The sequence below is a fragment of the Stegodyphus dumicola genome, chromosome 1 (assembly GCF_044657685.1).
Source record: "Stegodyphus dumicola isolate Sdum_Otavi_A_Nest chromosome 1, ASM4465768v1".
NCBI classification, from domain to species: Eukaryota; Metazoa; Arthropoda; class Arachnida; order Araneae; family Eresidae; genus Stegodyphus; species Stegodyphus dumicola.
This window is the reverse complement of record NC_140768.1, coordinates 60981217-61008730: the sequence shown is the minus strand read 5'-3', so window position 1 is coordinate 61008730 and position 27514 is coordinate 60981217. Positions and strand designations below refer to the sequence as shown.

At 32.2% G+C, this 27514-nt stretch overlaps 1 protein-coding gene across 1 annotated transcript in view; it reads right to left on the bottom strand.

The window, feature by feature from the left end:
* Positions 1 to 16916: 16916 nt before the first annotated feature.
* The window catches only part of gprs (speckle type BTB/POZ protein), a 71778-nt gene continuing 61180 nt past the window's right edge, over positions 16917 to 27514 (bottom strand). Inside the window, exons 6-7 of the mRNA XM_035357915.2 lie at positions 25214 to 25471; positions 16917 to 21455 (exon numbers count right to left, since the gene is read on the bottom strand). Of these exons, the coding sequence (XP_035213806.1) occupies positions 21144 to 21455; positions 25214 to 25471 (570 nt within the window). The 3' untranslated portion in view covers positions 16917 to 21143. The remainder of the gene's footprint in view (positions 21456 to 25213; positions 25472 to 27514) is intronic.

Genomic DNA, 27514 nt, shown 5'->3' with positions numbered 1-27514 from the left:
CGGAAAGAGCAAGTCTTCCTGATTAATATTTTCTAAATTGAAAATGTCAACTTTTGAAAATGATGTTGCTGGAGATCTGATAATCAGTATGGTTCCGGAACATGTAAGTTTTTTTTTTTTTTTTTTTTTTTATAAAATATTTTATTTTGCAAAAATTATTTTAGGGTGGATCATTCTTTCAGGACCTCTTATGTGAGGGAAAAGTTTTAAAATGGATTATTACAGATTAAGTTTTTCAGTTTGTTAGGTATGTTTTACATGATTTTACGGTGTGAATTTTTAGTATCAGTGTATGTTTTGAAGTTTTAGTACCTCATTCGAAAGTTTAAACTTATAACGTGAACTTAGTTAACGCTGATAAATGTTTCTTGAAGAGGTATTGTTATTTAATTACATGTGTATAGTCGTGATTTTTGATATTATATTCTCAGTTTTATGTATTGCATATAATTTGCAAAGTTGTTGTGTTTTAAGAAAGGTAGCGGTACGGTATCAGAAAATGTAGTATGTTAACAATAATCCTTCTCCGTTACACGCTTAAGACATGAATGAATCTTAAATTCCGAAATAACTATGTTTCTCAGTACTTGAAATGCAACGTAAATCCATGTATACATTAAATGTTAGAAAAGAAAAAATATCGGTAGTTAGTTAAATATTTTAGATACACACTTTCTATTGAAAATATATTCTTGTTATGGGGTAGAAGAATTCTATTTGTTATCTTTTAAGTAACGATACAATTGGCAATCTTGCTTTGTGACTTTAACCAGCTTTGCACACGTGACCCTTTTGTGAAGAGTTTCTACCTGATCATTATCAGCGATCGTTTCCGTATTTGTAAAGATTCTCACTTAACAGCTCGCTTTCAGGGTATTATTCACTTCATGTTTTTCCGTATCTTTGAGTTAAATGCGAAAGGATTTAAATCTTGAGGAAACTATGTTTAGTTATATCTGTTATGTTTAAGCGCGTTATGTGAAATAGTTGGGGTAGATGAGAAATTTTTATTACACTTTGCGTGACGCATATTTATATAATATGTAACATACACCTTGAAAAGATGTATACTTATAGGGTTTTCCCTTTAATTTTCCTAGGTCTGTACCATCTGTTCTAAATTCTTTACCCGCAAGGAGAGTTTAACCAGACATATGAAAACTCATACCGGAGAAAAAAGTTTTACTTGCAATGTTTGTCAGAAAGCATTTGCAAGAAATTCTGACTTGAAACGTCATGCTTTGACCCATATCAAGCCTTCTAAAGAACACTCTTGTAATATTTGCGACCAAGTGTTCACTCAAAAGAGTGAATTGCTACATGTGCGCACGGCTCACTGCACTAAAAGGAAGGTCGATGCGCTCTATCGTCCCGTGAAAAAAATGAGGAAAGAAGGTGCTTTAAACGTATTTAGTGTACATACGTTTACACCCTCTGAGGAAAATGCGTCCGACTTTTTGTTATGTTTTGAAGAGATGCGCCCCCAAATTACATCAAAATTACAAGAAGAATTAGCCGACAAATCCACTATTAAATGGTATGTCGTGGCAAAAGTTCATTTAACACGCACAACACGGGATGGGGAATTAGATGCTATTGCTCCCCATTTCCGATCTAAATGTGCTATTGAATTAATGGAGGAAACTGTGGAAGGTCATGTGGAAGAGGGATTTAAAAAAATTCTAAAGTCCTTCGAAGCATTTACTCAGCGGGGATCGGGATGGATTCTCGATAAAATAAATCAATTAGATTTATGTGTGGCAAAATATCATCCGCTCGCCCCGAGTAGTTACATCCCCCTTCCCAAAAAGCTGGCTGATAAGAAAGCCATTTTAAATATCCAGAACTTGGACTTAAAATGCTTCGTATGGTGCCTACTAGCACATAAAATGAAGATTCACTGGAAAAATGCCCCTGAACGTGTCAGTCATTACATACCCTATGAAGCAGATATTAAATTAGGCAAGATCCAGTGCCCCGTTCCAGTCACGAAAATACCAGTCATTGAAAGACTGAATAATATCCGTTTTAACGTCTTCGGATATGAAGATGATGAAGTGTTCCCCCTCTATGTATCCCCTCAAGAAAATGAGGACTGTATTAATTTGCTCTACATTTCTAATGAAGGAGGCAGTCATTATTGCCTCATTAGAAATTTTTCGCGGTTAATGGGAGATTTAACACGTCATAAGACATGCACCTTTTACTGCTATCGCTGTCTCCACAGATTTTCAGAGGAGCGAAATTTAAAAAATCATATGACTTTCTGCAAAGAACACTCACCGCAGCATATTAAAATGCCTTCAGAGGAAGACAAATTTCTTTCATTTAGAAATCAACATTTCCAACATCCAATTCCATATATCATATATGCTGACTTTGAGGCTATCGTCAAAAAAGTGCATACGTCGGAACCGAGTCATGCTACCTCATACACACAACCCATTATGAAGCATGAAGCTTGCGGGTACGCTTACATCATAATAGGTCCCGATGGCAAGAGTTTAAAACCTGCTCACGTGTATCGAGGATCAGATGCCGTAGATAATTTTCTGCAAAATATCATCCGTGAAAAAGATGAACTTGCGGAAACATTAACTCACATCGTTCCATTAATTATGACACCACAACAAGAGCAGGACTTTTTAACGGCTACGATTTGCAATCTGTGTAAGAAGCCTCTTTATAAAGATCGCGTTCGCGATCACGATCACTTGACGGGACATTACAGAGGAGCATTACACAGTTTATGCAATCTGAAATATCGCTTGCAGAAAAAGATACCGGTGGTCTTCCATAATTTGAAGCATTATGACGCTCACCATATAATGCAGGGACTGGGAAAGATCGAAGACCATCAAATTGAAGTCATCGCTACGAATATGGAAAAATATATCACTTTTGCCCTTAGCAAGAAACACAATAAGATCAAAGTTTCTTTACAATTCATCGACAGTTTCCAGTTTTTGAATACATCTCTTGAAAAACTGGTACAAAATCTGCCTGCAGAAAAATTCAACATTTTAAAGGGAAATGTAAGAGAAGGGGATCTTTCTCTTCTTTTGAAAAAGGGCATTTACCCTTACGATTACATCCAGTCCTTTGAGATGTTTGAAGAGACGGCGTTACCACCTCCTGCCGCCTTTCACAATAGTTTAAAGGACGAGGAGATTTCAGCGTCAGATTACGAACATGCACAGGCAGTATGGAACAACTTCAACATCCGTACAATGGGGGAATATCACGACTTGTACGTGAAATCAGATGTTTTACAACTGGCAGACGTATTCGAAAATTTTAGGAAATTGTGTTTGCAATTTTATGAAATCGATTGTGCTCATGTAATGACATCACCCGGTCTGTCCTGGCAAGCATGTTTAAAAATGATTGAGCAGCCTCTAGAACTTTTAACCGATGTAGATATGCATCTCTTCATTGAACAGGGGATACGAGGGGGAATTTCAGTGATTACAAAGCGGTGGGCGCAGGCAAATAATCATTATATGCCAAATTACGATTCAACAAACCCAGAGAGCTATATCATGTATCTAGATGCAAATAACCTGTATGGATGGGCGATGTCGCAAGCATTACCCTATGGCGAATTTGAATGGATTTCTGAGGAAGCTGTAACCCCTGAATGGATTCTTTCCATTAGTGAAAATTCAACAGAAGGTTATATTTTAGAAGTTGATTTGGAGTATCCTCCTGAACTACATGACGCTCATAATGATTATCCTCTCGCACCTGAAAAGTTAAAAATTAATTTAGAAGATCTTTCTCCTTTCTCTCAGAACATCCTCCCCTATCAAAATTTCACTAGCCAGATTAAATTAATCCCCAATTTGAAGCATAAACAAAATTATATTGTGTATTATAAGAACTTACAATTTTATTTAAAGGAAGGTTTGAAATTGACTGCCGTACATAGGATTTTGAAATTTAAGCAGAAGGCCTGGCTAAAACCATATATTGATTTTAATACAGAACAACGCAAGAACTCAAAATCTGCTTTTGAGAAAGATTTCTTTAAACTACTGAATAATTCCATCTATGGTAAAACTATGGAAAATATAAGAAACCATGTTAACGTGCAACTTGTGAATGAACGGAAAAAGGCAGAAAAATTGGTAGCATGTCCCACTTTTAAACGATTCGAAATTTTCAGTGAGAATCTTGTTGCAGTGGAGAGATTGAAAAACACCCTCACTTTGAATCGACCAATCTATGTAGGTTTTGTGATTTTGGAATTAAGTAAAATTCTGATGTACAACTTCCATTACAATATTATAAAGAAGGAGTACGGAGAAAATGCGTCATTGTTATTCACTGACACAGATTCTCTCACGTATGAAATTCGTACGAAGGATGTATATGAGGATATGAAACATCGCAGCGACATTTACGATACATCAGACTATCCCCCTAATCATCCTCTTTACAGTCAGAAAAACATGAAAAAAATTGGATGTATGAAAGATGAATTTTCATCTAAATTGGTTTATGAATTTGTGGGTCTGAGAGCAAAAATGTATTCCTTTTTATCGGAGACGGGGGAGAAGAAGACGGCAAAGGGCGTTTCACGTCACGTCATGCGAAGTAAAATCCTGCATGAGAATTACAAGCACTGCCTTCAAAACCTGCAGTCTAGACGTGAGATTCAATATAGAATTGCAAGTGAAGAACATCATCTTTTCACTCTTCGCCAGAATAAATTGAGTCTCTCCCCATTCGACGATAAAAGGTATATTTTGGAGGATGGCATCCATACATTAGCGTACGGTCATTATAAAATAGAGGCTGATAAAGAAAAAGTAAATTAATATTTTTTTGAATGTTATCATTGGTCAACGACTTCACAGTGGAGTTGTGGGAAGGGGCTGGCACCTGGGAATTGAAAAAAACCCCATGACTGTGAAACTGTGAAGAGAGACCCTCAGGTGTCAGAAAGCTGAGGCTTTCGATAAAAGCCCATGTGTATGTGTGTGTGTGTGAAATTTTAATGAGTATTATGTTATTCTTTGCAATATTTTTAACAGTTATTTCTTTGCAGAAAAGCAGATATTTTGTTTCAGGGTTCGATCCTATATTTTGAATCATAGAAAATTTTTTTAATAAAAGAAACTTCTAAATAAATTATTTTCTTTTTTCGTCCCTAGAGGACGCCATGACCCCGTTGCCAATTAAAAAAAACTAACTTTAAATGAAAAGCAGGAGGTCTACAACTCAATCAGCAATCTAAAACACCTCAACTCCACTCGAAACCACGCCTCCTAGTGTGATGACGTTGCCTTTGGCCCCGCCTTCTGTGTGACGTCATTGGCCACGCCCACACCGCACACCGCGTGTGGGTGAACCCCCATTTTCTATCTACTCATATTTCACTTAGTTTTAACCGTAAATTAGGATGCACTTTTAATTTTGTTCTATATTTATTTTCAAATATAGAATGGAAAAAAAAATCCTTGTTCACACAAATAGGTTGTGCAAAATGGCAATAAAAATTTAATAGCTTTATTTGAATTAATTTCTTTCTTTTTTTTTTTTTTTTTTTTGGTTCAGCGAAAAGTTAAAAAGTGTGTTATTTTTCAAATGTTCAGTTAGAGTTCCATCCAAGCAAATTTCTATCAATTGTTCTTTTTCTTAACGATATAATATTTCAGGTACATTTGAACAAAATGGATTTCGAATTCAAATTTCTTTTTCATAATCCTCGGGAAAATACATGTTGAAATTATTTATCAATGAAAAACAATGATTTTAATGTCGGATGCTAATTTTTCTTTTATTTTCGATTTAATTTTGGTTAGAAAAGTTTCAAAAAGTGGTAAAAGGCTTAAAATATTACTATTCAATTCTTTGAGTATTAGCTCGAGTTTTTTTAATCATTGCATTTATTTTATCTCTATTGGTAAACAGATTAACACTTTGTCCTTGTTATCCTAAATTTAATTCATTTAACGTTCCAAAAATATCAGATAAATATGCTAATTCACTAAATAAACATTTTTGCAATTCAAACTTTGAATCGGAGAGAAAAAATTTCTGATCGAAGTTCAAAAAGACGATTTAAAACTTTGTCTCTGAATAACCACTCACTGTCCATCTCTTGACATAAAATACTAAATATTCTTGAATTTCAAGCTCGGCTGTTAATAAAATTAACAATATTCACAGCTTGATTCAAAACGATTTTCAGGTTTTCGGGGATAGTTTTGGCTACTAAGGCTTCACGATGAATGGAGCAGTGAGTAAATTTAGTTTCAGCTTCAACTTTCTTTATTTGAGAAATAATACTGGAATGTTTTCCTGTTAAAGCCCGAGTTCCGTCACTGCATACGGCAATGCACTTATTCCAAGCAATATTATTTTCAGAACATAAATTGTCAATTACTTTGAAAATTTCATTTGCAGTTGCTCTATCATGAAGAGACTCACAATATAAATACCCTTTGGCAATTCGTTTATTTCCTTCGAAATTTAACGTAAACTAATTACTGAACAAAGTTCATTATATCATTACTTTAATCTAATTCAAATGCGAAATACTCAATGTATTTTTTTGAATAAGTGTCTCTTTTATGGAATTTGCCATTTCATGATTTTATCGACTTACTGTATCATTTGATAACGTAATATTATTAAGCTCAGTAGCCGCTTTTCGTTGAATAATGTTAAAACTATATTTTTAGCTGCTGGTAATAGAAGGTTTCCAACAATAGGGTGAACCTGCCCAGTCTTGGCAATTCTTAGGTAACTAGCTTCCAAAGCTTTTCCTTTTAAATAACAAAACCTTACTTGTTTACTACTTCTGAACTCCGATAATTTCCTCTCAAAATATTCTTCAGATTTATCCTTATATTTTCATGCTTAGATTCAAGATGTCTTTTAAGAAACGGTAGTTTCATACTTTGATTGGATAATAGCTCAACGTAAACAACACATTGAGATTAAGAGTCCATTTCATCTCCTTTCCAAGTAAACCCAAATGATAAATAGCTTTCATTATAATTTTTATTAACAATTTTTCTTTTCTTTTCAGTATTCTTAGAGCTAGTACATTGCCCTGGATTCATCACATGTGAATCATCACTTTTTCCCTTAATCAATCCTAGCCATTTCCATTTTGAAAAATCTAGATTTGTTTTATTATTTTTTCACAAATATTTAAATGCGCAATATATTACGAGTTCTTCTAAATTAAATGACGGTATTCTCAAATCGCATAGAAAAGTAAGGAATACAGGACAGGAACAAGTACAGGGGGCACCATATCAAATCCCAAGCTATGAGAAAAAATGGTATTGCCCTTTCCGTATTTATTGAGAATTAAACAAGGTGACATGCAATCATACAGATGTTATACATTTGGATATACATAGCTGCATATTGTTACAGTTGGTGATGGTAATGTTCATAGGTAGATGAGATACAATAAAGTTCGTAATAATAAATAGATACAATATCATGGTGTGGAGGTAAGGCACAGATATGACTGAAGGCACGTTAGAAGTTTGTGTTTGGTGGAGATAACAATGGCATTTCTCTTAGGTTTATAGCCATGTTGATGCATACTGATTTTGTTGTCTTTGTTTGTATACATGATGTTTGATTCTGTTGATCAGCATTCCAAGAGTTTTCCCATGACTGGTAATAGGTTTATGTGTCGGTACGAGTAAGGGTCCTCTGGATTTTTGTTCTTTTTGAAAAGAGGATAATCTGTCCTTGTTTATAGCAATCCGGGAAACAGTGGAGTTTATAAGACATTTATTATAAAGGTTAAGAAGGATAGAAGGATTAACTTGGCATATGAGTTTTAGTATTTTGTAGGGAATACCGTCTGGACCTGGTGCCTATTTTATCGTCCAGTGCTTTGACTATATGTAGCAATTTATTATCGTCCAGTGCTTTGACTATATGTAGCAAATTATTTTATGGAGGATTGAAGATTAAAGGTGGCACATATTGAGTCCTTGTCTGTGGAGGTAGTCGATGATGTTCTTTATCTGTCTAAATGTTTTTCTGTGCTTGATTAGAAATCGCCTGAATTCTAGACCTGGTTGCCTGGGTGACGGATATGGTGAATAGACGTCATTGGACGGTTGAAGATGTAATCAAAAAATGATGTGTTCATCTACTTTAGGGAGTAATTCATATGTTCGTGTTCCTTGTTGTCCGTGGTCCCATTGATGTTGCCATTGTGCATTTGCAAGTTGTTTCAGCTTTCATTTCAATGCTGACTTTGGCCACGGGATAGAGATTGGAGTGCCTATTTGGTGAATAGCTGCGTCTTTTGCTAAGAGGTCAGCGCGTTCATTTCCTGCGCAAGCGCTGTGACCTCTAATCTATGATATTATAAATTTGTTGTTGCTGTTGAGTATTAAATCCGGAATTAAATATGCAATTGGCGAGTTTGGGAACTGTTGTTTGATAGCACAGATAGATGACTGGCTATCAGTAATCACATGAATAGTGTCCATATGTGTTGGTAGAAGTAGCTTGATAGCATTCAGAATGGCTGTAAGCTCAGCTTGGAATATGCTGTTTTCGTGTCTGAGGACACCTTGCTATTCAGAATTTATAGTGACTCCGCAGCCTTCTTTGTCCTCTATCTTCGATTCATCAGTATATAGTAGATGGTGGAGGGTTGTTAAGGTTGCAGTGCAGGTTATGAAGAAAGTTACTCGGGTGTCTAATGTATTTCCGTGGTGTATCCTTGTAATCTTTTGGATTGAAGATGATATCATCGTAGCTTGCAGATTTCTTCAGCTGAAGAATTTTGGAGGACAGTGCTTCAATTTCAGCTTGAAGTGGCAAAGGAGTCACACCTGCCAGAACTTGTAGGGCATTGGTAGAGGTTGTTTTAAATGCACGGGTGATGTTAATTAAAAATGGACGCTGAATGGAATTGAGAGTGCGAACTTTCCTGGCCGTCATTGGCAGTGCCCAGATGGCAGTCCCATACGTGATGATCTTATTTACGACTGTTGTCAACAGCATTTTCATAATATGGGAGTTGAGGCCCCAGGAGTAACCTCTCATTGACCTTAGTGCGTGTGCCATTTTGAGTATTTTTAATTTTTTATCTTGGAGATGAGATATCCAGGTAATTTTTTTATCTATAATTAGACCAAGATACTTGATAGTTTTGACGCATTTTAATCTATTTTGGCCAATTCGCAGGATAGGATTCCTTGTTAATGTTTGTCCAGGTTTATGAAAAATTAGTGTTTGGGATTTGATTTGTGAAATTTCTAGCTTTAAACTATTGCAGAGGTCATTAAATCAGGTGAGCGTGGTGTTGCAGTAATCCTGGAGCTGGTCTCGCGTGCTGCCTTGTACAATGAACGCTACATCGTCAGCAAAGGCGACAATTCTGGTGTGGCTTGGCCAGTTGTGATCAATGATACTATTGAAGGTAATGGGGTTCCAGAGGTCTGCGATCATACATGACCCCTGAGGACATCCTCTTTCTTGCTTTCTGTAGATTACAGTGTCGTTATGAACAATTAGGCTGATTCTATTTTCTAGGTAGTCGGTTGTCAAGAGGTATAGATTTCTTGGGCATTACATCTCCCTGAGGGCTTGCCGTACAGCTGGCCACCAGAGAGAGACAAATGCATTCTTTAAATCCAGACACAGGAGGGCTGAGTGCATTTGGTTGCTTTTATTGCTATGACTTTGGGATAGTGCATCATCGAGTGCATGGATAGTTGAGCTCTTAGGTTTATAGCAATGTTGATGCATACTGATTTTGTTGTCTTTGTTTGTATACATGATGTTTGATTCTGTTGATCAGCATTCCAAGAGTTTTCCCATGACTGGTAATAGGTTTATGTGTCGGTACGAGTAAGGGTCCTCTGGATTTTTGTTCTTTTTGAAAAGAGGATAATCTGTCCTTGTTTATAGCAATCCGGGAAACAGTGGAGTTTATAAGACATTTATTATAAAGGTTAAGAAGGATAGAAGGATTAACTTGGCATATGAGTTTTAGTATTTTGTAGGGAATACCGTCTGGACCTGGTGCCTATTTTATCGTCCAGTGCTTTGACTATATGTAGCAATTTATTCTTTGTGAAAAGTACATCGTCGTTTGAGTTGGGATATTCAGTTGACATTCTTATTTCCTGTTGTGTGAGGGTTTCTTGATTGGTATGGTCCGGAAGAAAGACATGATCCAAAATGGTGTTAATTGTGATGTTATTATCGTAAGCCGACTGAGCATTGGCTGGGGCGTGAAGCAGCGTCGGCTGAAAGATTTTAGAAGTTGCTATTTTATAAAGTGTGGCGTACGCGTCAGTATTGCGGGTTCAATAAGCATTCCATGATTTTAGTTTGGCCTTTAAGATTTGCTTTTTGTATAGTGCCCTTTGTCTATTATATTCAGTCCAAGCAGCCCTCTATCCTAACCAGGAATAAACGGAAAAAAAAAATAATAATAACACATCATTTTCAAGGCATCTTCTTCAAGAGTATGACGCTTGCTGAAGAATCAACCAATGACAGGTCCAGTGCATTCCGCCAGTTGCTCCGATGCTCATCACAAGGAAATGAAACTGATAGCTTTTTTATCGAGCAATTAACATAGCTTCAATGCTTCCAAAATCTTTAATCCTAAAGTGTTATAAGATGCGCACATTAGTATCTGCACAATCATGCTATTTTTCACTTTCTTTCGATATTCCAATAATTACATGTGGAATTTAAAAGCTCATGATAAAATTAGCTTTATCATATTATTTGACAATTTATGGGCATCTTATGGCACATTTGATGCAAGCTGAGCTAAATTAATACGTTTGGTATTTAGATAACACTGAATTATTTTCGACTTGGATGGATTTATCAGGACATATTTATCATTTATCATAAATTGAGGAGTTCCTATAAAACTGTGTTTAGCTCGAGATTAAAAAGTAAAGCATTTAATGTTGGCGTACAGACAGATATACACTCATGATTAGTTTTATTTTCCAAAGTACAAAAATACAATACATTTTTTTAATCCATTTATCTCATAAAATAAATTTTAAATAGATTCAGCTGTCATAAATCATAAATGTAAAGAAAATACTGTTAACTGGGAAGATGCATCTATATAAAAGTATACTTATAAAGTTTAACACACAGTTGTTATGAACTAAGATTTGTCTTATATAAGTTCAGTAACACTCACAACATTAACATAACACAGTATAATTTGCAATTCTGGCAATGATGAAATTGACTTAATATGCATATACATATCACACCTGTAATACAAAATCAAAAATGCATATTTAAATTGCATACTTTTCCCCAAGTATTATAATACAATAAAGAAATGATTGCTTTGTTCCAGGTAAGACAACTGATTGCATATACATTTGAGATTATAACATATTTCTTCAAATAATTTTTTTTATTTGTTAGTACAGGAATTTACACGAAAAACCATTTATTCTCTTTATTTATTCTATGTGTTTTTTCAAGTGAGTGATTAATATTGTTACTGCATTTTGGAGTTGAAAATTTAAATGCTTTTGCAACATCCTATATTCAGAATTATTCAGCCTATTTCTTTTGTCGTTCGGTTTAATCCCGCATCTTCGTACGAATGATTTTCGAATACAGCTCTCAGAATAAATACGTTTCTTTAAAACCTTCCAAATTAATGTAGAGTGCACATTGACTTAGTTACGGAACATTTTACAATGAAATTAAAATAATTTGTGTATTATAAGTGTGAGGCAGAGCCATGTTGTGTGTAGTGTCAGTGTAATAACATTCGCCTCAGGGACCCTTATCAATTTCATGTTAATTCATATATTTTATTTAATTTTATGCTTCATTAAAAGGGAGAGGGGGCACAAAGTTAAAAAATAAATTAATTACAGAAGTTGATAAAAAAAAGGATTTAAAAGTTGTAGTTTCGAGATTTGCTCGGATGTTAAAAATTTGCCGGCATGACTCTGGTGTAAGCAACATGAGTAATCAAAGAACTTTTTAGGGGAACAGTATTTAATAATTTGGAAATCTATTCTTAGAAGTGCAATCCAGACATCTTTCTTAAAATTTGAAGTACAGCTGATCTTTGAACAACGCGGTTTGATTTGTAAGGTTTGCGCCGCTTATGAGCGAGTTTTTTCAGTAAACGTAATCGGAATATTTTTCGAAGATTTATGTTAATTTAAAAACCTCGGAGATGAACACCATAACTTAGAAATATCAAAAAGCTTCAGAAAAAATTGTGTACATGGGTTTAATCCATTTTATCATTTCTCATGAATAAAGATATATAATTTTTTTTTAATTTTTGGTTTCTGCAGTTAATAACAAGCATAAAATCTTTCTAAGATAATTTTAATACAATTATAATACTATTTAATAGTATTGCATTTTTATTTACTTATGTTATCAGTACTGCTAATGGATTTTCTTTTTTATTTTGATAATACATATGTTAGTTTATTGATAGATTTTTTAGATGTTAGATTTTAATAACAAATACGTTATCATGAGAACACAGTATGCACTAAATATGGTGCATAAAACATACACTAATCAGCAATTAACTTTGTCTTTAAAATTTCTGATCAACGATCGGTTAGAACTAACTAAAGTTTTAAGTAAAAATTGCTGTCGGATTTTAAATAGAACCGCAAGTTGTTCTAATTTCTGTGATGTTCAAGGGTTAACTGTACAGCTGCATTCACCGCAGGTCATTTACAATAACGTCTAAATTTATAAAACCACACATTTTTATGTTAAAAAATACTAAGTTTTCTTGTACGATTTAAAATTATATATACAAAATGTTTAGATTCATTTCGCTTGCATACGGAGCACTTAATGTAAACAACGAAGGGAGCAATTTGAATTGCGTTAGTTTCTTTAATTAAAAATCATGTATTTTTTATTTTATGATTATTTTAATTTACGATATTTTCTCAGTCTCAGCTGATCTGTTGTAGATAGGAGTATAAAATAGCTTCAGTATGCTAAAGCCATTTAATTTTCGAAATGCGTCGCTTTTCTGCCAAGATTAACATGAACTTATCATTTATAAAGCGGCATGTTAAAGAATTAGTCGATTTAAATATGGATTTCATTGTGTTAACAATACTTTTGCTGTCTGGCATCGATTTCTTCCATTAGAAGAACGTTGTTAAACACGGTTAGAAATTCAGACCTCTCTTAACTAAATTGCGTTATGTTCTAAGCGGAAGTGAAAATTTATATTAAGGTAATGTGTGGTGTATGCTGTTACCTTATTAGAATTTTCTTCCGATTCTGTTTTATTTTGAATTTCAAACGAAAAATATTTAGAGGTATTTATTTGTTGTAGAACGCCATACTCTGTATTTATGAACCAGTTTTAATTATTGGATTCTTAGTCAAAATTCCTTCTTCTTTACTGAACGACTTTTGAGCAAAAGACTTTTAAAACCATATATATTTAGCAAGGTATTTAAATGTAAAATATGTTATCCATTGTGTACAAACAAAACATTTAAATTAAGTTTAATCAAACTTCGATACTTTTTGGATTCCTTTTGAATTTAAGAAATACTACAATCCTCTTTTTTTTTTTTTTAGGGCTCTTATTTTTGAAACTAAATTACCATTCTCAGACGTAACTTAATAAAATGTGGAAAAAAAAAAAAAATGTTTGCTCAGGCATATTTGCACACTTTTGAAATGAGGCATAAAAATATAAGTTACAGTGATACTATTTACATATTTATGATACATTAACACGCTTACATTTATATAGCTAATAGTCTTCAGTAGCGAATAGTCAAGTTTTGTTGATTATTTTAACTATATCAATTTCAGTTATAGTAATTGCATTTTAATAAATAAAAAAGAGATGATATTTTAAAATTAATTTTACGCTAAATTTTAGTGGATCAATAGTAAAAATTTATTATTAAAGTGATTTAAATGGTTGTTCTTAATAAATACGTTCGTACTTTGCTATAAGAATTAGATAGCTTTGAAAATTACATGAATCAGGTGCTTTAACATCTATTCTGATTACTTGCGATATATCTCCATTTAAACATTTAGTAAATAAACTGATCAACAGCAACTGCATAAAAATTTGAATCCATCAGTGGCAAACTGGAAGAATATGGAAACAGATTATACACAATAGCACACAGAGTGCATTACATTTGCAAAATGTAAAGAAACCACGTAAATTTGTGCCGCCATTCAAAATGCAATAGCCATTCAGAAACAGCTGCAATTAGCATTATTACAAAATATCAATTCCCATTTTTGCATAATTGATTCTTTTGGTTAAATTATTGAACTAAACAGACAAATTTTAATATATTATGTTAGCATTTTTCTGGATATTTTGCTCTTAGTTGATTTTTTTAGCTAAATTTCGAATTTACAGATCTAACATTAGTACAGGAATAATTTTTTCAGCTAATTTTCAATCTTGATGCGCTATTTATATGAAATAGTTAATAACTTTCAAAATGGTTTCTGTAGTTATGCTCTATAACGTTATTTTTTTAGTTCATAAGTTATTTTACCATTTATACTATCTACGTATAAATTTTATCTAATTGCAGCTATTCATACTGACCGTGCGATATGGCAAGTTATGATACAATGCAGTCCAAATATTCTAATATCACTATGGCGGCAAACACATCACAAAAAGAGACGCCATATTTGATTGTCAGCAATAAAATAAAACAGGATTTTCCCCTTTTTTAAAAGTTTCAAATTTTTAGGCTAATACAACATTACACATTATGCAAAACATTACAGAAATTTGTATATGACAGATCTGTCATATAGAACGGCACTTCTTTGGAAAGTAAGACACTGTTGACAAGAAATCAGTGCTAAGTGCTGACTTAACATTCACAATACATTAACAAATTTTCTCTGAGATTGACAATGCTCATTACAAATGTCAAAGCCAGATTAGCTTTCCCCATTTACGACAACAACACAGTTTTCTAGAATATTCTTAAGCTGTTTCAGTGCTTTTGTTTAATCTCGTACTATAATAGATTAAATTCCAAAAAATGCAGATGAGTAATATATATAAATTTCTCTTAATTATCAATTGTTTTCAAATTTTTTAGAACAAAAAATTTTACGCATAAGTTTTTAAGTTCTGTCATTAAGTGTTAAACTGTATTTTAAATGATAAATTTTCCAGCTGACCAACATTTGCTATTCTATAAATTAATTAAGTATACCGTTTGAATCTTATTTTAATCATGCAATTGCCGATATTCATAATTTTCCATTTCATAATTAGATTTATAAGTTTAAAAGAATGCTTACTGCTTACTCACATCTTTATATCATTATTTTCAGTAGAAAAGCTTTATATTTGTATTAACGTACCGCTTTTAATGAAAATTATTTTATTTGAAATTTACATCAAGAACTTAATTTGAAATTATCAAAATAATAATTTCGTAAATAGACAATAATTTCATAAAAGCGGCTAATAGTGAGTAGTGGTGCGCGTTTGCAATGTACTTGATTCATTGTTAAATAAATTCAAAGGTTGCTATATTCGTAAAATCATTATATTATCAATCGGTTAGCAATAAACGAAATGGAATTATAAAATTATAATTTTCTCCTTCATTTTTATAAACATATAATTCGAAAGTTGAATGAGCTCTCAATTCACAAAATATTTTTATGAAACATTTTTAAAATAATGAAAATTTTGAATAAAAATCCAATTTGTTTCTTAAATTTTTTCGAAACTCCTATAAGTATTTATATCTCAGTAAAAAGCTTAATCATGCTTTACACGCACATTTATATAGAGAGCTGTAATCTAGATTGTTAAGAATTATAATTTATTTAATTTTATTACGTATATTAAGCAATTTGATGCAAGCCAATGTAAAAAGGTAAACACCATATAAGAAATTTTAAACAGTATGTTAATTTAACACAGTTTAACAAACAATTTTGACTATTTAATTATAAATTGTAATAACTAAAAATTATTGTTATTTAGATATAACTACTTATTTCAGCCTGAAGAATATTTCAGAAACCTGTTACAGATATTAGATATACAATAAACATATAAACACTTTTAACAATTGACATGTAATATGCTTTATGTACAAAAAAACATGCTCGCTTAATATAGCGAGATACATATATATATATACATACCTTGTGTATATATCTACATATATATGTATATATTATGCTGGCACAATTGATGAGAGCAGATTGGCAGTCTTAAATTGGCTGATTCTGCTAATACTTATTTTGCCAGATGCCGGCTTTCATACTGCGTATTTACCATTACATATAAAATTATTAACTTTTCACTATGACCTTTTTACCAAGGTTTTTGATATGGAAAGCATACTTCATCTACTGTGTTGACCATAAAAAACATTGTAAAAATCTTCCAAAAAAATTATTCTGCTAACAGTAATAAGTCTCTATTAAAACAAGTTAGAAAATATTATCTTATGTTGTCTGTTAAGTAAGACCAGTCTAATAAATCCTTCCACTCTAACCGGAAGCATGACTTTATGAAAATACGCAAATACCATAATCTGTAAAATAAAACGTTATCCTTCATAAAGTAATTTTCTGACGAAATCACTCTAGATTAGGAAAATTTCTGCCATCATTTTCATTGACTGTTTGCATATCTTAGTTCCATCCTATCCACTTCTCAATAATATTCTCTGAAATATCATCTATTCAGTCATTTTCTAGATGTTCGTTTGTTTCAAAATGCTGTTAGGAACTAATAATTTTTTTTTTAAAGTGTGCTGAAAAGCTGCATATTTCGAATCACTAATCCGATTTAAGAAATAATTGTAACTTAGTAGAATTTTTTATTTAATTCTAGTTTGTATAAGATTTAATAGTAAAAAGAATACATACTGTGTGGAAAAAAAAAAAAAAAACAGAAATTATAAGCTTTTTTATACTTCATTGTGTTAAGCGAAAGGTATACGAAGGTACGCGAATAATTAAAACACGCAAAAGAAGTATGAAAATATTTTTAAGATACACTAGAAATCACGCAGTTAATATCTCAGTGAATAAAATTAATTAGAAAATTCAGATAAAAATTTTCTCTGGCGAAATTAGAAGTTTTTTCGTCACACGACAAAACTGAGTAGTAAAAATGTTTTCCGTACTAGAAAAAAAAAATCGTAGTTAATAATAATTTATCTGATAGATCGTAGATATCATGGAAAGCATAACAATTACACCATTTTAGACATGCTCGTTTTGTAAAGTAGATATATCTTATATAGTTGTTTACGTTTATTTATTAAACTATTATTAAGTATCTACTTTAACCTTGAAATTTTTAAATGACATGGTAAGGTCCTAAAGATTCAAACAATATATTTTATCTAATGGTATCTTTTATTTATTAGCTTGTCATTAGGTTTTTTGAAGCAGGAGGCGTGAAAAATGAGCAATGCTCTCGACCCTGGACCTCTCGAATACGCGCCGAGTGTGCTACCGTTACATCACGAAAGCATGCTGGAAGGACAGAGAAAATACCTTATAAGATTATAGAACATAGTGTGCGTCCTAATCATATACGTGAAACATTGAGTGTATTTTATACACGTACTTCTAGTATTTTCAGTGAAAATACTGCATATTCATTTTACCTAATGTCTTTTGTTGTTCATTTGCTTTTCGGGAGCATATCATAAGTACCTTGTATAGTCAACATTTTCAATAAAAGTACTGAGCGTATTTTATCTTAAAAAGAAATTATTAATGATTTCTATCAATAAATGAGTATATATTTGGAAAGTATTTGCCAATTGTATAATTATTTATTATTATTATTATTATTATTGAAGAATCAAGTATGCGCAAATATTATACATTTTTATAATATATAGAATAACGCGCCTTTACTTATAGCCTCTCTTTCTTCAAGTTAAAAGAAAGTCTTGAGCAAACACTGTATGAAATATATGAAAACTAAACTGTAAATGTTTCGACCTTGGATTAAGCATTACTAGAATCTATAATTTAGTAAGCGTTCAGCATCTTATGGTTAATATATAGTTAATACCTGGGTGCTATAATTCACATGATCTTCAGGATATTTGTCTGTAACGGGCAGGCACATTTGATAGTTTACAACGCAATTTTGATGGATTTATTATTTGTTTATATCTGAGTGAGGAAGCAATTAGATTTTAGGGTCCTACACTAATTATCCTCCATGCTATTTCTAGACCCAGTGAAAGACGTCAACAATTTTTCTGTTTAGACTTCATATTGGTGTTATTTCCTAGATGTTCCGTGATTTTGCGCGTGTTTATCCAAGATATAATCTGTATGTTTTCATTATGATCGTAGTAGATGCATAATCCAATGTTTTATAACAAAATCAGCACGTCCAAAGTCGTAATGTTTATCTACACCATTGTGAGAAATCCGAAATTTACGCATCTAAGTATGTTTAACCACGAATAAACACGACACTTCTTATAAGAATAATGACGACATTTTTCAAATATCTTAGGTTAAGTTAGACCTCTCAGGAGGCTAATGGGAGCATTCTCCAATTTCTTAAATTTTCTAGACTTAGAAACAAATGGTCCGAAAAGTATAGGGTGTCAACATGGCGTCTCCCTAGTGTTAATGGGGAAATATTGGAAATGATTCTTACGTAAAGCTTGTGTACGTCGAGGTAACTCTGCAAATTTCATTCGAAATTTTCTCAAAGTTTTGCAGTGCATTTAAAGTTCTGCAACTATCTAAAATTTGTTTCCTTTGCAATGAATTAAACGTAGAGGACTAATTCCTTAGCAGGATTTTTGACTTTTAAAAACTAAAATTTGTTTGAGCTTAGGTTACTTGAGTTTTGTTTCTTGCTAAATTAATTTCAAGAGCAAGATTCTTCGCAATTAGGAAATGAGTAACTTAGAATACCTGAAGACATATAAGACATGAAGAAATGTGGACATAGCATTTCTTCTGTTATGTCCACAATCATCCCTGACATCAGTTAGGGAAGAGAATATATTTGATATTGCCATTCAAACGAAAGAATCATGCATAAATTATTTTCAGAAATTTTTGAGAGCACCCATTGATATGTACAATTTGAAACCAAGGCTGATAAGTTGATTAGTTCTATAAGCTGAAGCATTAGTTCTGTAGGCTGAAACATTAATTAGTGTTATAGGCGGCGAGGCTTATTATAGACACCCTATACTGTACAAAGTGCTTCGTGATGTAAATCACTATTTTGTGCATCAGTAACGCCTTGAAATGATATTTATAACTGCATCGACACATCAAACTGTTCATCATAGTACATATAAAATAAGCGTAGAAAATGTTATCTTTAACATTGTGTTTAACCTCAGAAATTTACAACTGTTTTCTTTCTGTCATCCAGCAATTTTCTGATTAAGTTTCACGACATGAAAAGTTCATATTTTAAAATTTTAACAATTTTGTCCATTGTTTCACTTTCACGTTATTAATGTAAGCTTTTATTTTTAATTGCAAGCATTTTTATCCGGGAATTTACTGCAACAACATTTTATCATTAAACGGGAACCCTAACTGTATAATTTCTATATGTGTTCATTTAATATCAATACCAGAGATGAAACTTCAATTTAAATATTATGGCGTTTATGTAAAGAATTTCTTTTTGTTTAAAATGATAAGCCCCCTTTAAGAGAAAATAGATAATCATGAACTATCAAGTGTATGAAAATCAAAATGGTTAATGAAATGTTTTAAAACAAGAACAAGTGATCTTCCTTGCAAATACAAGAAAAAAATATTTTTTGAATTCATGACTGTAATCAACTTCATGCTGTCTGTTGATCACTGCGGTTAGTTTCCCCATAAACAATGTAAAATTTGGAAAGGAAAGCAATATGTATATTTTTTAAGATGTAGATTACATAATAATACACGACCTTGCTCCTTTTGTTAATTTTTTTTTTTTAAATTTTAACGAAACTGGATCATATACCTCCCTCCCTCAAAGCTGGTAAATGTTTTCAATAAAATCAAAGCCAATGAAATTCTGAAGTTTGTTTAATGTTATATTTATTATCATCGTTATCATTTTTATTATTATACGAAGCTGTCTTAAAATAATCGCATTACTAATAATGATTTTTTAAAAAAATATTTAACTATACCTATCAGACCCTTTTCTAAGAAACCTTGAAATTTTTTATCAAAACATGGAAAAAATGTTTAATATGTGATTTTAGATTAATATAAAACCACATATTAAATCATTAAATCATTTGCGATGTTTTAATGTTTAATCAGATATTAAAATCATGTTTAATGTGTGATTTTTTTCTTCAGCATTTACTATGTGAAACATAATGATTTTCTCCCTGTTTGTAAATTTGCACATCTGTTCGAGTAAAAAACTGCTTAATTTTTAGCATGAATGCCTAATCTATCTTTATATATTAAAGTAAATATGATTTTCAGTGTTCAGTTACTTATTTCAGTCTATTTTGTTTCATTTATATTTTCCTCAAAGCAAATTTTTAGTGCACTTCATTCGGCTTCAGTTAAGTTTTTGAAATAAAAAAACCATAAAACTATATGTTTTGCTATAAAAATTCTTTTCACTGTTTAATTAAATAGCATATTGTAAGGCTTTTATCTGTTAAATGCTTTGGCAATTAAATAAATGCCCGAGTTTTCAGCTATTCATCATTAGTTTTTCTGTTTAGCGCAATGTCTTTAATTTTCATAAAAAGTCAGTCGTCTATCAACCCCTTATTAAAATACGCTACATAGAAGAATTTAAAGGTAATGCTTTAAAAGAATTCTAATACCGACTCATTTTAGAAATTTTATGTCATCGCTTAGTGAAATAACAAGCTCTTTTGATTTTTTTTTCGGAAGTATAATTGGAATTTAAAAAATATTTTCGTTGAATACGCAAACTTTTAAACTAAATTGCACCTTATCTTCCTGCTTATGACTAGTCAAGTAAAATGCTTCATCTTCTTCTCCCAATGACCGTTTTGCACACGAACAGAATTCACAAAATGGCATTCTGAGCCGGACCGAATGCATAGTTGTACAACAATCCGATTTCAAGACATGACAGATGTACCACGATTATGTATTTTAATACCCTATAACTACCTTTCGGGTTAACTCTCAGCCAGAGTTTTGCTTCTTTTGTACAACCTAATCCGAGTCGATTTGGTGAAGCGGCTGGTCTTCTTCTCAGATTCTGGCGTGGATCCTTCTGTTGTTGTGGAGGATTGGGCGGATCCTTCTGGAATGGGAGCCACTTTTTCAGTGAGCAAAGAGGTGGGCTCCTGGCTGGGCAAAGTCATTAATGACATTCGTCTGAATCTGTTTGGCGACCCCACTTTCCGGAAGTCCACGCTTGAGGGATCCGCTTGATAGGCAAGAGCGTTCATAATCACATAATCTGGTACCACATTTAATGGATGAACCTATGAATACAAAAAAATATGTTGTTATGAATAAGAATCTTTCAGCATCGCGAAATATTGAATTTTTCTATAATTATATAACTGGTTTTACAGTTAGATGATACAGCATTCAATTAATAGTTAGAGCTGACATTAGCTCTAATAGATTTCCAATTGAATATAACTGAAGTCGTTAATATGGTAATAAAATTTCCGTCTCTGCATTCCAGAATGATTCTGGAGCTGAATTTAAAACGATTTATATTATGGACAATGTTTCATGCCCTTCTCTGCATTCAAGAATGAATCTGGATCTGAATTTAAAACGATTTATATTATGGACAATGTTTCATGCCCTTATGTCTCATCTTGGCTCACTTATTTAGTTTTACAGATTTTAAATTATTTTTTATCATGAATACTAAATGATTGAGACTATAAGCTAAAAATTATATTCAAATAAAATAACTAATTTTAACTACCTCAGAATAAAATCAAATAACAGGAAGAAATAATTTGGTAACGTTCTCTATATATTAATAGAAACTATCAAGAAGCCTAAGATTTCAGTTGTAAGAAGCATCAACACAGCATAAATTGTTCCTATCAGAAGAACGTTATTATTGCAAGTCCTTCCTCTTCTTAAATGCTTTTTTAAATATGAGCACTTCATAAAATGACACCCCTGTCATCTAATTTTCGCTTTGCATTTTGAATGGCAATCTTTATTCAAGCACTAAATTATTCTCTGCCGCTAAGAATTAAAACAAGCGAAAAACCAAATGCAGATATGTAATGGTATAACGAAGTGTTATATAGGTATTTTGAAATTTAAAAAAATCACTGTAATCACTGTAAAAATCACTAAATTGCTAAACTATACGTAAAATCAACTGCGCTACGAAGTTTCGTATACCTACTAAAACAGTATTTATAATTTTGGTAAAATAAGCTGTCAAGGTTGCTGATCTTGATATGCCTATTAAATACTGCTACTCGATATAAAGCAGGCTTTCGACTAGGGTATTCACCATACGGGGTTATTACCTACTCATCGGAGTGGATCTTCCTTTGGCCAAACCCCAGCCAAGGACTGAGATGACAGCAAAAAAGGCTTTTGTAGACCTATATTTTCAATATAGAGACATCGCTATAGTGTTGTTTTAAAAACGAACAGAGTATTGCATCAGGTGGAGACAGATTATGTGCAATATAATGTAAATGCCCAATTGAAATTTCAGATATACTTCTAGATTACACAATATACAAATTCAGAATGAAGTGAATAAAGTAAGTACACTATTGTAGACAATGATATGAAACTAGATATATAAATGCAATTAAATATAAAAATAAGGGAATATTATATATAGAATGTTTCAGGAAATTAGTTACAAACTTTCAGGAGAGCTAGAGTACACCTAGATAAGACACAAGAAAGAAAGGACACGAACAAGATAAGAATAATGTTTACCGAGCATCATGCATCTTCCATGCGATCGTCATTCGTGATGCAGATCTTCCAGGCGCCGGAGATGTGAGGTCTGCATTACGGTCCGGGATCATAATTTCGAACACCTTTAATAATGATCTTTGTCTGTTTTTTTGTCTTATTTGTTGGTTTTTGCTGTACTAAACATAATAAAACATGATTTATCACACTGTTCGTCTCTTTCCTTTTTTAGTGTTTTGTGTCGTCACTACCGCGCCAAAAAAAGCGTTTCCGACTATGCATTGCTGTGTGATTTCCCATCGTCTAGGTATACTCTACCTCTCCTGAAGATTTGTAGCTGATTTGCTGAAACCCCATGTATATATACATAATAAAAATAAGACTAATATAGTTCTAGTCCAAGTTTACAACATATAGACACAGATACATGCGTATTGCCTATATGTGTGCAGAGTATCGCATATTGGTCCATTTGTCACATGCTACAAATTCGAAAAACTAATACAATTAAATGAAGAACTCTATTCTTAATAGTTCATAAGAATTTATATTTTCATCGTACGTTAATAGGCATTTACATGCTATTTTTAATGCAATTAAATACAAAATTAAGGAAAATTATATAGTATATTAAAAGCTTTACATAACACAAATAGGAATGAAGTGACAATTGATCAAATGTACTATACGTATAATAGACATTGGTACGTAAAATCCTACATGTATACAGAAAAACATATTGGTTGACACATTGCTGTTGTGTGCAGTACATAGTACCATTACAATACCTTAGGTACAGGATGTATCTTAGCTACAACGACAATATGTCATTCAAGAAAAAGAAATTAACCTGTTGTTCTCGTTTAGTAGGCCCTCATGCTCGTGGCATTCTATTCTATGTATATTGTATCTATTAAAGAATTTAATGGTGTTATATGATTGTTAGGCACGATTGTTAGGCTTGACATGATTGTTAGGTAGAAGATTTTAAGCGCAATTTTAACGGCATCTGAAAGATTTCAACAAATGTTTCTTCTTACTGTTAAATTCAACTGTAAGAAAAAATGATTAATAAAACTAATTTTGTTTACCACTGATGATTAATAAAACTAATTAAAATTGAGTGCGAATAATTTAAAATAAATTAGCCTTGACTGTAAGTACTACAACTGTTTAACTTCAGCTTTTGATACAATTACTTTTAGTTTCATACACACTGCTGGCTATCCAAAATGCAACACGAAGAAGGATAAGGGATATCAAAGCCAAATTTATTTCAGAGATTGCAGATCGTATCAATATTAGCTGATTTCAACTACTTTTTGTTTGCTATATCATACCAATGAATTGCATTCGTGAAGTACTCAGTTCTTTTATAACATCTTTCATGTACACAATTCGAAGTGCCTGTGATGGCATTTCGAATGGTAAAGGAATATCGCCTTCAATCGATCAATTATTGAAGTACATATTTCCTATTTCGCTCCTCCAGAAACGTTACACAGATATGTATGTTTCGAACCATACTTTCGTATAACAAATTTTCAATTTTCATCCGTGCAATTTTAAACATTTTACAAATTTTTGCTTTATACATGAAATTAGACAGAAATTTCCGAGTTGTATATTATTAACAAAATGTTAACGTAATAACGAAGTGCTTACTTATTGATGAATCGGTCACTTTCAACACAGTACTTTTACGGTTTAAAACTGACCTCTTAGGTAACTGGATCTCATGCCGTGAAAATTTCTCTATTTGGAGCATGTTAAAAGTGCTGTTTTCGCAGCATTTTCCTACAACCCCATATAATCTAAAAAGTTTTGTTTTTGCTGTGGGTTATCCCGATCAGTAAAGTGGATAGTACTTGCGGAATGGTGGCACTGAAAATACATGATGAGCCGAAAATCCTCTTGAGTGGTCGATGCAAAGGGAAGAAGGGTGGAAGACCCTAAGAATGGCCTCAGCATGTTATCCATCAAAATTGGGGCGAGGCAAAATTAGCAAGATCCAGCGATGCCTAATGTATCTATGGGAGTGCACAGGTGCCGGCCTTGCTTCAACCTGTACCTGTTATTGCTGTGCAGATAGTAACTGATAATATACTGGAGAAAGTATGGCGTAAATTAGCCTACTGTTTCAAGGTATTTATGTGAAACTAAAGCTACTCATTTCATATATTGTTTGACGCTTTGTGTTAACTAACCAAAATTGGATGAATCATATTTAATGGTTGTGTTATTCGTGGTAATTTTTCACTGTATATCTATTACTCTATTTAGACATATAAAGTACAAGCCAAAAAGAATTTTAGGTTTCGTTTACCTCTCTCATAAGGACGCCAGCTGGGATCTTATAGAACTCTATGCATTCGAGGAAATTGGACATGACCTCCCTGAGATCGGAACCTGGTTCATTATCGCAGTACCGTCGACTCCAATGTGCAGCAGCTTGGAATTTAGTTAGTTCGTCAGCTTGAAGCTCCTCCCGCGACAAAATCAATCGAACCACATGTTCTGGAAGAAGGGCGAAGGAACCTAGACTCAGTACATCATCGCCATGAGAGTCTACAAATTCTAAAACCTAAAATTAAGATATTTGTTGTTAGAAAAAATGAAAGTATTTTCAAAATAGAAAAGATATTCGGTATAGTTGGAAAAGAAGTGGCTATGGAAGTTATTTTTTAAAATTTGGACTTTTTATAAAATTTTAAAAAAAAAGACGCGTAGTTTCGAATTACAAAGCTTTAAAAATATATTGAAAAATATTATGAAAACATTATTAATATTCACGATGGATTATATAATTTTCTATAAGTTCCTCATACCGTATATGTTTCAGTTAATAAAATATTCATGATGTTTTATTTACATAAAAAATGTTCCTTGTCTTTGATAGGGAAAATTCTTTGAAAGATGTTTAATAGACATTTTCAAAAAAATTAATGTGAAGAATAATAATTTAATTACGAACGCTGCAAGTAGAAACTATTCATCACAAAAATGGTTAGTTTTTGATTTGTAACAGCATTCTAAATTTGTTCTCAAGAGTCTTGTATTTAAAAAAGACCATTAAGTTTTTGATTTATATTTTAAATTGTTGATTTTCATAATTTTGGCGAAAAGGACATACTATTAGTAAATTTATACAATAAATTTACCGCTACCGAAATTTACATACATAACATTGTCTGCATTTAAATGACGATATATTAAAAATTTTAATGCATACACTTTTCATTGCTGAAACCACGGACTTAAAGTTATTTAAGTTCTTATAAAGTCAGTAGATAACTCAACGAATACTTTAAAATAGTTTTTATGCTTACTGAGACTAATAAATGTTAAAATATTAGTTTGAAATTATTTATTAAATTATCAAAATGCTTTTTTAAAAATAAAATTTAAATTTTAGTGAATGATAAAATACACAAATAAAGGTCTAAAAATGAGAAATCGCATTACAATCACATTAGAAATAAAAATTTCTAAAATATCATTCAGCTGTATATTATGATACTGAGCAAAATGTTTAGACCTTTTATCTAATAAAATATATCAAACTTTAGTAATATTAAGATCCCTTTCTTAGAAGAAAAATTAAAAATAGCATGGAGGAAAACTAGAAAAATCACACTTTTAATCGTTTCTTTTTCTTCTTATGTCAAAATAAAGACATTAAATATTATAAACAATAAAAAAATCTTGAAAATCTTAATGATTTATGCCCATTTAAATAGGTTACGGATACAGAAAAATGACCTGAGCTAATTCTCGAACATCTAACAGAGTCTTGAATGTAACAGTATGGAAATGTTTTATTTTTAACTAATTATGATATGATGAGTGTCTTATTATTCGAGTATAAAATGTCAATAAACTCAAACAATAAGACTAAAATAATAAGCTTATGTCTTATTGTTTGATATAAGAAACGTTTCTCTCCTGAGAAAAACCTTCCTATGCAAAATATTCAGACCACTTTCATGGAACTCTGCATGTCACACTGGGCCGGTATTCCAGAGGTCCGTGGTTCGATTCCCGGCGAAGGCGGTTGCTAATTTTTTAATCTCTCTTGCTTCCACAAAATACCTAATGTCTCTGCAGTGGCGCCCGAATTAAAAGGATGGTGGATGTTGATTCTCCCCACCCAGAATTTGGCGACTGGGTCTCTAAAACCCTAGTCGCCCTTTAAAAGGGGGAGTATATAAAGTATTTCTCCCACCTTCTTCGCATGCCTTCGTGGTGTGATGGTTTGCACACTGGGCCGGTATTCCAGAGGTTCGCGGTTTAAGTTTTTAATTTATTAAATTATTCGCTTTTACTAAATTGTTCATTGGTTGGATCAGAAAAAAAGCTATGTTTTATGCATTTCTCGGAACACCAGTTTCCTGATAATATGCCATGAGAAATATAAAAACCTCTTTTAGAGTTTTCATGATCTTTTTATGAATTTTTACGTTTGCGTATTCTTTCCTCTTTACGCGGCGGTTGTATTTTGACTATAATGTTCCTTTTTTTAATCATTTGGATGCTGCTTCTATCGAATATGTATCTAATATTTAGACTAGTTTAATACTATTATTTTTTCTTTATCCGAACCTAATTACACACATATTTCTTTTTA